The 14,944-nt window shown below is 43.0% G+C and overlaps 1 protein-coding gene across 6 annotated transcripts in view; it reads right to left on the reverse strand.

The window, feature by feature from the left end:
• The window catches only part of SGSM3 (small G protein signaling modulator 3), a 439,637-nt gene that overhangs the window by 56,878 nt on the left and 367,815 nt on the right, over window positions 1–14,944 (reverse strand). For all 6 annotated transcript variants that reach the window (XM_040359570.1, XM_040359574.1, XM_040359572.1 and 3 more), the window contains 2 exons: window positions 12,640–12,725; window positions 3,379–3,501 (listed from right to left, as the gene is read on the reverse strand). In XM_040359570.1, the coding sequence (XP_040215504.1) occupies window positions 3,379–3,501; window positions 12,640–12,725 (209 nt within the window). The remainder of the gene's footprint in view (window positions 1–3,378; window positions 3,502–12,639; window positions 12,726–14,944) is intronic.

Consider the following 14,944-nt stretch of genomic DNA (forward strand, 5'->3'; position numbering starts at 1 on the left):
TTAAGAGCTTTCTCTTCTCCTTTATATATCTTTCTTTATTATTTTTCTTATATATACACACACACACATATATATATATATATATATATATATATATATATATATATATATATATATATATATATATATATATATATATATATATATATATATATATATATATATATATATATATATATATATATATATATATATATATATATATATATATATTACACACACACACATATATATACATATACACACACACACACACACACACACACACATATATACATACATATACACACACACAATTTTATTTTATTTTTTATTTCCCATTTTCTTTCTTTCTCTTTATTATTTATTTAAATTACCATATGTTTTTCTCATTTCCTTTTCCCTCACTTCCTTGTTTTTCTTTTTCCCCGATTTCTCTTTTTTTGCTTGCTTCAGTTTATTTACTCTTTACTTTAATTTTCATTGTGCTTTTTGTGTTTCACGTGTGTTTGCATGCTGTCTGCTTGGTAGTTTGCATGGGAGGTATAGCAGCATGTGCGGGCAGTGATAAATGGCTTCGAGCATCGTTTCGATTTCGACCGGAAGTACATCGGGAGACTTCTTGCTACACATGTCCCTCCATCTCCGGGCATGCGTGGCTATGATTGGACTGACGTGCAGGACCGGGGACATACCCGCCCACATTCTCCGACAGGAAATACCCGCCCACATTCTCCGACAGCCAGCGCGGTGGCTTAAATATAAGAGGTGGTAAGACAATCCAAGTGGACGTCTTACTCAATGGGGAGCACTGGAGGGTATAGCCAAGACCGGGACAGAAGTAGCCCATTTAAATGTTTTACATATAACGTTAGTGTTCTTCCCTACTTTATACCAAACTTTGGAGACTGGGAGGTGGTGTTTTATACCCCTCCTGTGTGCTCTTATCTATACATACTCAGAGGTGAGGAATTACCTTTTTATTATAGCATATGCTGTTGTCGCCGTTTCTTTTTAGAGAATAGCGATATATGAAAAGGTGGATCTACTTAGGTCTGCATAGTGCCATTCAAGTTTTGAACTGGGAGCCATTTGCTTTGTCCCCCTACCTCCTTATCACCATCGTTTCTAAAGTTCTTCTAAGGGTAGTATTTTATTGGCATTGTAACAATAAATATACATTGCCATATTCATTACTACTATACATTCTATGGCTGTTCTCATGTGATTATTATTTTTGTGCAATTTGCATGTATGCAAAGGCTTAGGCCGATACGTATTCTTCTACATATTTTTCGTAAAAAAAAAAAAAATTCGCAATAAGCGTTTATTGATTGGGCAAAAGTCATAGCGTCTACAAAATAGGGCATAGTTTTATGGCATTTTTATTAATATTTTATTTTTTACTAGTAATGGCGGAGATCAGCGATTTTTATTGGCACTGCGACCTTATGGCGGACACATTTTTGGGACCATTGGCATTTTTATAGCGATCAGTGCTATAAAAATGCCACTGGCAGGGAAGGGGTTAATTATGTTTCCTGTGTGTGTTCTAACTGAAGGGGGGGTGGGACTGACTTGGGGAAATGACAGATCGCTGTTCATACATTGTATGAACAGATGATCAGGCATTTCTCCCCCTGACAGGACCAGGAGCTGTATGTTTACACACACAGCTCCCGGTTCTCGCTCTGTAACGAGCGATCACGGGTGCCCGGCGGTGATCGGGCACGCGCGCCAAGACTAGGGGTGAGTGGGGGGCGAGCGCCTCTATTTGCTGAATTGCGAGATGAAATATAGCTACGTGATCTCGCGCAGCCGAGCCGACCTGCTGCTGTATAACTGCGGCGGCTGGTCGGCAAACAGTTAAAGCATAATGTTTTCATCTCCATGTTTGACAGCCGGGATAGTGTTCTTGGGGTCATAGGCAGCATTTCTCCTCCTTCAAACAGAGCGAGTTGAGTTGATGCCAAAGAGCTTGATTTTGGTCTCATCAGACCACAACACTTTCACATAGTTCTCCTCTAAATCATTCAGATGTTCATTAGCAAACTTAAGACCGGCCTGTACATGTCCTTCATGGTGTAGTGTGTTACCAATTGACTATGGTCCCAGCTAACTTGAGATCATTGACAAAATTCTCCCATGTAGTTCTGGGCCGATTCCTCGCCATTCTCGGGATCATTGAAACTCTACGAGGCGAGATCTTGCATGGAGCCCCAGACTGAGGGAGATTGACAATTATTTTGTATTATTTTGTGTTTCTTCCATTTGCAAATAATCGCACCAAGTTGCTTGGCGACGGTCTTGCAGCCCACTCCAGCCTTGTGTATGTCTACAATCTTGTCCCTGACATCCTTGGACAGCTCTTTGGGCTTGGCCATGGTCGAGAGATTGGAATCTGATTGATTGCTTCTGTGGACAGGTGTCTTTTATACAGGTAACAAGCCGAGATTAGGAGCACTCCATTTAAGAGTGCGCTCCTAATCTCAGCTCGTTCCCGGTATAGAAGACACCTGGGAGCCAGAAATCTTGCAGATAGGGGATCAGATAATTATTTCGCTCATTAAAATGCAAATCAATTTATAACTTTTTTTTAAATGCCCTTTTCTGTTTCTCACTGTTAAAATAAACCTACCTTTAAAATTATAGACTGATCATTTCTTTGAAAGTGAGCAAACATACAAAATCAGCAGGGGATCAAATACTTTTTCCCTCACTGTGAGTACTCATTCATTAGAGAAACATTTTCTCTTTTTTGTAATGTAACGCTGTAGAAGATTATCATGATGATGATACATGTATTGTCTGTATATGTGCATGCATGTTACATATTTTAAAATATATTTCAGCATTATAATATATCTCCCAGTACCAATAGGATCTCCTGAAAAAGCTTTTGGCGAAATGCGTAGCGATTTCTTTGGGTTACGATACTCTGATTCCTACGTCTGGCCCTACATATGGTGTGTGTATATAACCATTTATATCCATACTACTATTTATTGATAGTGGGCCATTCAGATCGGTTTCTGTGTATGTTTAGATGTCATTCATGATAGAAGATGATCAGCATTTGTAGGATTTGTTACAGTTTTATGGAGATTTTAAACATGTTGTTTAAATAAACTTTTTATTTTTTTATATATACCCTTTCCTTCCTACTTGGGATTATAAGTGGCAACCATTAAAGCCCTATTTTCTGTTTTTGTATGTTTTTTATGAATGTGGCGCCACAATGTACAAGCTATGTCTTTATATTCTACTTAATATATGCTTTTTCCATGCAGAAATGTCTCAGCTATCCCCGAAAGATATTCGGATTATCATCATGTCACGGTGATCCTGAATTAGACAAGACAACATGTCAATATCATCTAAGAGATATAACCAGCTCACCTCAGCTCACATTTGATTTGCACCCAGCCTGGGCTCCTCAGAAAAGACCATGGCTGATACCACTTCTCCACTGTCTGCAAGCTAGAACAGAGCACCTCAAGCCACAGATGGATCCCTTGCTCACTATAGTTTTAAAGACAGAAAAAAAAATATGTTTGTCATCCTAGAATTTGTTAACACATGTTTACAAACACTGAACAAATACAAACCAAACTAAACTAAAGAATACATAGTGGCGATAGGGAAAGCTAGAAGGAAATGCAACGGTTTATCAGAGCAATATGGCGAGAACTGTTAACATCTACTTCAAGGCATGGGGAGCTGCAGGGGACAACTGAAAACTTGGAGGGGGGTTATCCAATAAATAAGAGACACCAGTGTAAAAAAAAGTATCTTAGAAGAAAAAAAACGGTTTGAGTCTGTAAAAGATTTGAGACTGTGGCGGAGGTTCCCCTTCCAGCAGGACAACCCTTAACATACAGCCAAAAGCTGGAATGAAATGGTTTAGATCAAATCATATTCATGTATTAGAATAGCCCAGTCAAAATCCAGACCTAAATACAATTGAGAATTTGTGGCAAGACTTGAAAAGTGCGGTTCACAGATGCTCTCCATCCAATTTGACCGAGCTTGAGCTGTTTTGCAAAGAATGGGCAAAGATTTTGCTCTCTAGATGTGCAAAGCTGGTAGAGACATACCCAAAAAGACTTTACAGGTGTATTTGCAGCGAAAGGTGGTTCTACAAAGTATTGTACACCACACTTTTCAGATTATTTGCAAAACATTTAAAAAAACATTTATCATTTTCCTTTCACTTCACAATTATGTGCCACTTTGTGTTGGTCTATCACATAAAATCCCAATAAAATACATTTACCTTTTTGGGTTGCAACATGACAAAATGTGAAAAATTTCAAGGGGTATGAATACCTTTTCAAGGCACTGTATCTAATGATATATACAACACAAGGATTCGTGAAGCACCAGAAATTAAGTCAACAAATATTGGTCACTGTAGACATAATTTATCTGTGTGATGACTGTTAGTGCAAACACACTTCAGCAATTAAAGACATACTACATTTTTGCAAAAGAGGACTAAATACACAGGCTTTTTGCATTTACCATGAAATCTGTTTCTTGAAGTTTATCAAGGGACACAGAAGCAGATGAAAAAAAAAAAGCTGTCAGCCTATCAGGTAAACCTCTCCCCACTACCATGATGCTTCAGTTTTTAAGAAAGCAATATAGGAGTAAATCTCAAAACACAGAGGGGTAGCACCTGTGTCCCTTATTGAATTGCAAGAAAAATACTGCTAGCACAAAAAAAAAAAAAAAAAGAATTATTGACTTACCTGCACATTTCATATCTTGGAGAAACAGAATACAGGCAAAGTATTCATAGACCCTGGGTTATAGAATCGTACCTTCAAGTACCCTGGGTTAAAGAATCTTTCAACCAAAAGCTACATTCCCTGGGCTACAGAGGTCTGGTACTGAAATGCCCAGGAAACTCTAACTAATCTAATGGAATGGGCACGTTAAAGATCAGGAGATTTCTTATCCATCTGGCAATGGTGTTCCTTGTGAAGTCCTGGAGTCAAGACAAATAAGAAATCTGTCTGTCTAATCGAAGCACTAGCTTTGTGGTAGACTAATGGCTTTGACTATGTCCAGACAATGAAGAGAGATTTTCTTTGGATGCTTTGAAGCAAGGCATAAGGATGGCAGAACTATGGGCCAAATCCACAGCCAGCGGCGCAAAATAAGTTTTTACTAACTTATGTCATTTAAGTTACGGCGCCCTAAGTTGGTGTCGTAATTGCCGTATCCACAGCGCATTTGCGCCCAAAAGTGCGCCTGCCGTAACGTAAATACAGAGGCGTAAGGCGGGGTTATGGCAAGTGGGAAGGAAGTGGGCGTGCTTCATTGTAATGAGCCGTGACCCCATGCAAATGAAGGTCCGGCCGTACTGCGCATGCGCGCACGAATCTGCTGCTCACTGCGCATGTGCAGAACTTTGCTTGGCGCAATCAGTGAGATAGGTAAAAGGCCAAGTGTACTTAGTTTGAGGATCGCACTGTGCTTAACTAGCTCCAGTCAAACACACTTCATTTGCAAAAGTATTTCCCTGTGTTCCCTTCCATGAGCAATTTGCTTCTGCTCTTAGTTTGTCAGTGTTTGTTGGTAAGTTGTGTTTGATAGAGAAGTGTTGGAGGAGTAGTAGATAGTAGTTGTTGTTTGTTTGTGATAAGTGTAATTTTTGTTTGATTGTTTTTGGTAATTTTTTTTTGTTCTGCTTGGATTTTGTGTTTGGTTTTTGTGTGTTTGTATTTGACTTTGTAGTAGCTGTCTGCTTGTGTGTGTATTTTTGTGTGTTTGTCCTGTTTGGCTTCTTGTTGCTGGGTGGTGTCTGTGATGGCCCCCAAACGCAGGAAGCTGAATTTTTCACATGTTGAAAAGCAAATCCTAGCCAGGTATGTCATACAATATGGAAGATATCTACATGGGCCTGATAGCCGGAACACCTCCCCGGCCCAAAGGAAGAGGATATATGCCAAAATCACAGATCACATAAATGCGGCGGGGGGAGGGGAGACGAGGACCCCCGCTGGCATTAAGAAAAAGATCAATGATCTGAGGAGCGTGGTCCGCAATAAGGTGGCCAAGCTCACTGCGCATAGGAGGGGCACTGGAGGAGGGGGACCATGCCCCATCCGGCTGACTGAGGAGGAATGGGCAGTGGCCCGGTGTTTCGAGCCAGAGCAGGTGGTGGGCCTGCCTGGTTATCAGTCTGATGTTCCTGTGAGGCCAGGTAAGGTTTTTTTTTTGTTTTTTTGGTGATTAGCATGTGTGGGTGGGGGAAGGGAACATGTGGCAAGTGTGTGGATCCTCAAACCTGTGATTGTTTGGTGTCTTCCACAGATGACCAGGAGATTGCTGGGCCATCAGGCCAGGCTGCTGCACCACCCCAAAGACAGGAGGCTGCTGAGGAGTCCCCAGGGGAGGGGAGTGGCCAAACCTCCCCTCATGAGGAGGCTGAGGGGGAGGAGGATGAGGGGGAGGAGGATGAGGGGGAGGAGGAAGAAGATCTCCAGATTGGCCGGGAAATCATTATTGCCACAGATCTGATGACCTTTGATGATACCCTTGAGGCTAGCCTTGAGGCTCCCCTTGAGGCTACCCCAGAGGCTCCCCTTGAGGCTCCCCTTGAGGCTACCCCAGAGGATCCCCCAGAGGCTGGCACCAGTCAGGCCACCATCAGGGGTAGCCCCTCCCACTCCTCCCACAACATGCCGCAACCCACAAGGGTCACTCTATCCCCTCCTACCTGGCCACAAGCCTCAGGGGCAGGCAGGATGGCGACCCAGGACACCAGGGTGGGGTCTGAGCATATGCCGGCCAGTCTGCTGAGGGACAATGCCAAGCAGACCCGCAGTCTGGGTGACATCAAAAAAACTATGGCCAAGATGGAGCACAGCCTGGATGTAATGAGGGAGTCACTCAGTGATGTGGCCACCAATTCATTGGGTGTCATCACCTGTTTGTGGTCCCTGCATACCGCCACAACAGGCGTGGGCCAGGAGGTGACTGCCCTCACCCGGGCTGTGCAGGACAACACCCGGGCTGTGCAGAAGAACACCCGGGCTGGCCAGGCCAATACGGCTGCCATCACTGCCTGCCTGACCAGGATAGCAGTGGCCTTGGAGGGCAGGCCAGCCGGAGGTCAGACACCAGGGGAGGCTCCTCCCTCCCCTGTTCCCCCCCCCAATGAAGATACTCCCTCCCCTGCTCCCCCCCCCAATGAAGATACTCCCTCCCCTGCTCCCCCCCCCGTGAAGATCCTCCAGGTGGCCGTGGCCGTGCCCGTGCCCGTGCCCCTGCCCGTGGGCAGCCTAGACGGAGCACTCGCCGCCGGACTTAAATACCAGGGGTACTTTATTTTTTTGATTTTTTGATTTAAAACTTTTGGTTATTATACTGTACTTATGATTTGCTTTATGTGTGTGAATGATGTGTGAATGTGGGGGGGTGGCATTCCTGACAAAATAAGGGTGTCCCCCTCAGTTTTGGTGGAGAAGGGATCCCCAGGACCAGGGAAAAGTCATCCTAGGTTCCTGAATGGTGTATGAATGCACAGTGACATAATTGGAGCCGTGGCGGGGCGTTACTGCTCCCAAGTACCAAAGGGGGGGGGGGGTACTTGGATCTAATCCAATTCGATGTGCATGTGATGTGTTTGTGCTAGGGACCACAGTGGTGTGCATTCATGCATTCTCATTGTGACATAAATCATGTGCGTTTCCAGAGACAAAAACATTCTCAATGTGTCATTAAACATGTGCGTTTACTGTGCAAAGCAACATTCTCATTGTCACATAATTCATGTGCGTTTGCAGTGAAAACAAATAATAACATTGTCACATAATTCATGTGCGTTTGCATCGGAAAAAAAAAATAACATTGTGACATTTTTTCTGGCCATTTACTGAGAAAATATGCCTTCTGCCAGGCGTCTCCTGGCTACTGTGCCCTCAGTAGACCGGGTAGAGTGGGCTAGGGGGGGATTGCCTGGGTGGGGGGTCAGGTCAGCACGCAAGTTAATCTCCAGTCCCCTTCTCGTTGCAAAGTTATGAAGAATGCAACAAGCCCCTATTATTTGGCACACAAAGTCTGGGGAATACAGCAGTGTACCCCCTGTCTTGTCCAGGCATCTGAAGCGGGACTTCAGCAGGCCAAAAGTACGCTCCACTACTGCCCGGGTGAGAATATGAGCCTCGTTGTAGCGTTGCTCTCCTGGGGTTTGGGGGTTCCGGAATGGGGTCATCATGTGAGGGCCCAGGGCATATCCAGAGTCACCTGGAAGGCAAAAGACAGGAGGATATTAGTCATGCATGTGCCCCATGTGATGTCTGCATCATGGGGGGGGACATACCTGACACACATGTCACTCACCAACCAGCCAGCTGTCTCCATACACGTTCTGCTCCAATTCACGTGCTATGTTGGTCTGCCTAAAGATGTAGCTGTCATGGCACGAACCTGGAAATTTGGCACAGACATGCCAGATGAGGCCATGGGCATCCACGATTACCTGGACATTGATTGAATGCCAGTTTTTTCGATTCCTGAACAGGTGCTCTGTATCATGGGGGGGCTGTAGTGCCACATGGGTACAGTCAATGGCCCCGATGGTCCGTGGGAATCGTGCAATCTGATAGAAATCAGCCATGCTCTTCATTCGCTGGTCCTCCTGGGTGGGCTTTTCAAATTGACTGCCCATGCGTCTCAGTATTGCAGGGACAACCTGGTGCACACACCTGCTCATCGAGGACTGTACCATCCCAGCCAGACCTCCACATGTTCTCTGAAAAGACCCAGTGGCCAGAAAATGCAGGGTGGCCATAACTTTAATATGAGCTGGCAGGGCATGGGATCGTTGGGTTGGGGTGTTCAGATCATCCTGCAGGATCCTGGTTAAGTCCAGGATGGCTTCCTGGTTTAATCTGAAGTGGCCAATGACCTCAGACGCAGTCATGCCAAAGAGATCTTGGCGTGGCCGGTAGATCCTCTCCTGTGCCCTCCTCCTCCTCCTCTGTGCCCTCCTCCTTCTCTGCGCCTGTAAAGTGGCGAGTGCCGTTATTATCATTGATGGCCCAGGCATTTTGGCAGTCACAATGAAGTGTTGGCAGCTCTTCCGAAATCGTGTTGCTTCAACAGACCTTTACAGGGCTGGTGTAAAATTAGGGCTGCTTTTATAAAGTCTAATTTTGCTCCAGAAAACTAACAGGTGCGCACAGGGCGTTATCTACGGCGCACAGGGCGTAATCTACGGCGCACACACTTAATTTTGAGGATCGCCCTATCTCCCTCATTTGCATCTTTGCCTATCAAATAAAGCGGCGTGACTAGCGTAATTTGCGTCAGAGGATGCGCCAGAGTAATTATTTTAAGTAGGACGTAAAAACCGGATTTTTCGTTTTGAGGATCGGGCGCAAAGATACGCACGGAGTAAAATTAGAAATCTCGAGTTAAGTCGGCGCATCTGCTTTGTGGATTTGCCCCTATGTTCTCAATGAAGTAGAAGACTGATACAAACCTTGGAAAAAAGGATGGCCTGTAGGTAGGACAACCTTATCTTTGTGACCTATGAGGAACAGCCCTTTACAGGAGAGAGCCACTCACTCACAGACACGTCTGACTGATGTGAGAGCCTCCAAAAAAAAGCTACTTTGCAGGAGAAGTGATCTAAGGGAATATTCCTAATGGGTTCAAAGGGTGGTTTCTGTAGGGCAGAGGGAATCAAGTTGACATCCCAAGGAAGCACATGGTGCTTATAGCCAGATACACCTTGAACAAACAAGCTTTAGTCCTTTCAGAGTGAAGGCACAGAGCAATCCATCTCTGGTAAGGATGAGCCAAACACCCCCCGATTCGGTTTGCACCAGAACTTGCGAACAGGCAAAAAAAGTGTTCGAAAACGCGTTAAGACCACTTAAGACCCGGACCAATATGCAGGTAAAGGACCAGGCCCCTTTTTGCGATTCGGCACTGCGTCGCTTTAACTGACGGTCATGCGACGTGGCTCCCAAACAAAATTGGCGTCCTTTTTTTCCCCTCATATAGAGCTTTCTTTTGGTGGTATTTGATGACCTCTGCGGTTTTTATTTTTTGCGCTATAAACAAAAATAGAGCGTCAATTTTGAAAAAAAAAATGCAATATTTTTTACTTTTTGCTATAATAAAAATCCCCCAAAAATACATAAAAAATATATTTTTTTCCCTCAGTTTAGGCCGATACGTATTCTTCTACCTATTTTTGGTAAAAAAAAAAAAAAAATCGCAATAGGCGATCAATCAATGACAGCGCCACTGTGAAGAACGGGGAAGGTTCTTCAGCGGTGATTGGGTCACGGAGCTTCGGACCCACGACTGGGCATTTAACAATCACGTACAAGTACCTGATTTTGGTTAAAGACTATGGGACACGAACATGAAAAATCAAAAGTGCTCATTTTAAAGGCTTATATGCAAGGTACTGTCATAAAAAAGTGTTTGGGAACCTGGGTCCTGCCCCAGGGGACATGTATCAATGCAAAAAAAAAGTTTTAAAAATTGAATTTTTTTCGGGAGCAGTGATTTTAATAATGCTTAAAGTGAAACAATAAAAGTGAAATATTCCTTTAAATTTCGTAACTGGGGGGTGTCTATAGTATGCATGTAAAGTGGCACATTTTTCCTGTGTTTAGAACAGTCCCGCAGCAAAATTACATTTCTAAAACTACTTGCGGCTGTAATGAATTAAAAAAATTGGAAAAACACTGCGCTAAACCAGAGATAGTGGAAATGCTGATAGTACCAAAAAATATAGATACATATATTGGAAAAAAGTGAGGTACAGCGCAAAACCAATATACATGAAAATTCTGTAATGAGTTGTTGGGTCTCGACAAAACTCATTGAAAAAAAACGGCATGGGTCCCCCCCCCCCCCCCAGTCCATTACTAGGCCCTTTGGTGAAAGAATGACATTAAATAAAAAATAAAGTAATTTTTTTGATGTAGGGCAGCGGTTCTCAACCTTCTAGTGCCGTGACCCCTTGATAAAATTTACCAAGCTGTGGGGACCCCCAACAGTAAAATTATTTTGTAGCGTGGGTTGTCGGCACCCAAGGCAAGACAAGTAATTTGTGCCCCTAACCCACGAACATTTGGCGCTCCCTGAGTCCCTTTCCACTCGTACAGTATTAAATCCCATTATGCTACATTTTAGGATGTACCACTTGTTCTCTTTGTTCTCCTTTCTTTCCCTTTTATCTCTCTATCCTAATTTTTTTCCCCCATCACTCTCTCTAGCAGTCTTTCTTGTTGTTCAATGGCAACTATAATCACAGGTAGTGTTACTCACTGTGTCTCCGACTTTGTGGTGTCTCGCAGCAGTGACACCTATGCCGAAATCAGGAGATAGGGTCTCCTCCAGCCCCTCCCACTTCATTCTTTACCAGTCAGCTGATCTCTAGTCTCTGCCCCTCAGCCATGCCATGAACTAAGTGGGTGGCTGTGAAGAGGCTGAGTGGGCGGCCACAGACTCCAGGTCCTGCTGGCAGGTTGCAAAAAGACTAGGAGAGCGGTGCGGGCTTCAGAAACAGCCCAGGATTCAATGACCCCTGGAAAATCGTCATTTGACCCCCGAGGGGTTCCCGACCCCCAGGTTGAGAACCACTGATGTAGGGGATGGCAAGTGAAACCACAATGCACAGTTCTCTGCAGTGGTCAAGTCCTGGGGAAAAAAGTGTGGGAACTCCCACCCAAGATCCACTCCCCCCACCAAAAAAAAGAAATTATACGCTCATATGCATAATTATTAAACCGCAAGTTCTTTCTAAATCCCGTGATAACTTGCGGCAGACCTCCGCAATGTCTCCTGGGAACAATGACAAAAGCTCCAAGGAGACATTGCGGCATCGAGGAAGTGACGGAATACCCGCACACTACCCAATGAATCCATATACAGGAAGCGGCCAGTAACATAAAGGATTACTAAGGTTCGCCTGCCCCTGACAGTGACTCGAGCTAGGCATCACCGCTAAGTGAAGGATTGGCTTGGGCGGCTCGGCTGCTCTAGTCCTGCAAAGGGAACAGAGTTCCTGCTGTGAAAAAAGTGCAGGAACTCCATTCCCACGCGTTCCCGCAGGACTTGAGCCCTGGTTCTCTGTCATGGTGTCATGTGGGACTTCCATTTTCCTTTTACAAAGACATTCTAACACTTTCAGGAGTTTCAGACACATAAGATTTTGTATATAGGGAAGCTTTAACACATCAGACTTTAAAGCCATGGATAATGGCACAAGTACTGATGCTTTTCTTTGCGGGCTTAGCTTCTTTTTAGGATTCTGAAATTGCAACAGAGCATTAACACATAATTATATATTGATTGCATTAACACTTTTTGGAAACTACAAAATAAAATAAGTATAATAAACTATCCTGATGACACTACCTACGCAAAGAGAAGAATGCCTCAGAGTCAACTAATTATATAAATAAAGCCAAATGTGTATAAACGAAACCCAACAAATCAGAATTCTGAATGTCTACCTGGAAAGGCAATATTTATTTTACAAAAAGCTTTATTGGCATAAAATCCAACATATAACAACAATTTGGAAATGCAATATTTATATGCAAGACAAAGCACATTAGAGTTTGTGAATATTTCCTACTGCATTTATGTACAATGATTTCCATAAATTAAACTTACTTCAGTCCAATACAAATAAGAGAGCGCAATTTGACATCCATCTGTGCATGAGCTGCATCGTGACTCACATTTACAGACTGTACGCCCTATAAAAAAAAAAAAAGTAACAGAAAATAAAAAGATTTTCCTTATCAAAAGTACAAATAAAAAGACCTATATAATTTTATAGGAAACAAGGTGGTAAAGAAGGAGGGTAAAGAAAAGAGGAAGTTGGTACATCAAAAGGTTTTGCAAGAGCCCTACTTAAACAGGCACCCATTGCCAGGATATATTCATAACAGTCAATAAATGTAGAAAATTCCTGTTTCTGCAGGCACTGTGTAAAAAAGAGCAGCTTTTGAGCAGTTTTTTTTTTTTTTTTGCTTCTAGAAGCAAATAGTGTTATCCTATGTGGCAGAGCACACCATTTTAGTCTAGAAGTATTTTCAAAGCTTAAAGGATCACTAAAGGAAAACAATTGTTTTGCTGAAATTACTGTTTTCAGGGTATAGAGACATAATAGTTAACTGATTCCTATTAAAAACGATTAAAAATAGATAATAATCAATCATATAATGTGCCTCTTAGATGCAAAAACGAAACTGAAAGTAGTTTAGTCTTTGTATGTTATTTTATGCCTCCGTGCTGGACAGTGCCATAGAGAGTCATGGCTAGGAAAACGAAACTAAACTCTCCCATGACTTTTTTCATACAGAGCCAGACAACCAGGAAGTGTCCAGAACAGAGCAGTTTTACAGCAACATCAGAGCAAAAACGAGCAATGAGGACATGAAACCAGGACGGCAGTAAGGTAAAGGAAGCTATTTAGCGAAAAAAAAAAAAAAAAAAATCCTTTAGTGACCCTTTAAGCCTCTAGGAGCAGAAAGGGACTTTTCTTTTTTGGGAGCAATTTGCCTGCTTTGACAGGGAGCATGGTAAAATGAGCTGGCATAGACAATGACTTCAGTGCTTCTGCTGTGAACCTGGCTAGAACTCTGACTACTTTGTCTACTTTAATCTGTGGCTTTTATTTGGCACACTGTTTTAATACAGTATAAACCCAGTTTTTTTTTTTTACTTAAAAAAAAAAAAAAGTAGTATATCTAAAACGAATAGTGCATTGTTTTCTGTTCCCTTTATCTGATCCTGCGAATAACGCACATTTCCTATCCCTTTGTGTCTACCTTCATTTCGGCTTCATGCTCCATTAAAGCCGGTATGCATGGACCCTGAATTTATAGCGGCAGCAATGGTTGTCACACACTTCAATACAGGGCTTTTATACCCACCTTCATACCCGGCCTATTCTGGCACTTCTCTCCTACATGTACAAATCATCATTCTTTTGCTAGAAAATTACTCGGAACCACCAAACATTATGTATGTTTTTTAGCAGACACCCTAGGGAATAAAATGGCGGTCATTGCAACTTTTTATCTTGCACGGTATTTGCGCAATAATTTTTCAAATGCCTTTTTTTTGGAAAAAAAATCGTTTAATGAATTAAAAAATAACAAAACAGAAAAGTTAGCCCAATTTTTGTGTAAAATATGAAAGATGATGTTACGCCGAGTAAATATATACCTAAAATGTCATGCTTTAAAATTGCGCACACTCATGGAATGGCGCCAAACTTCGTTACTTAAAAATCTCCATAGGCAACGCTTTTAAAAAGTTTACAGGTTACCAGTTTAGAGTTACAGAGGAGGTCTAGTGCTAGAATTGTTGCACATGCTCTAACGCACGCGGCGATACCTCACATTTGTGGTTTGAACAACGTTTACATATGTGAGCGGGACTTATGCCTGTGTTTGCTTCTGCGGGCGAGCTACCGGGGAGAGGGGCGTTTTAATTTTTTTATTATTTCTTTTTTTTTACTTATATTTTTTTTTTTTATTGCTTTTATTCCTATTACAAGGAATGTAAACATCCCTTGTAATAGGAATAGTGTGTGACAGGTCCTCTTTAAAGGAGAGATGCGCAGTCAATGAGACCCCACAACTCTCCTCCAGGCTGGAAAGCATAAGATCGTGAAAAAAAAATTCAGAGATCTTATGCTTACTAGCCGCAATTGCGTCTTTGTTTACTTACGGGTACCCGGGCGTGACGTCATCACATCGCGCCCGGGCCTCCGACGGTCATAGAGATGACTGGTGACCATCTGGTCACCAGTCACCTCTATGCTTCCTATCCGGCGATCCTTTCTCCGAGAAGCACCGGGTGGCGGCGGGATGTCCCCTCCCGCCGCCTATAAGAATCGTTCTTATGGTGCACAGGATCGCCGCTGTAACAAAATGATATCTGAATGATGCCTCTAGCTGCAGGC

Source organism: Rana temporaria, chromosome 7 (assembly GCF_905171775.1).
Source record: "Rana temporaria chromosome 7, aRanTem1.1, whole genome shotgun sequence".
Taxonomy (NCBI): Eukaryota; Metazoa; Chordata; class Amphibia; order Anura; family Ranidae; genus Rana; species Rana temporaria.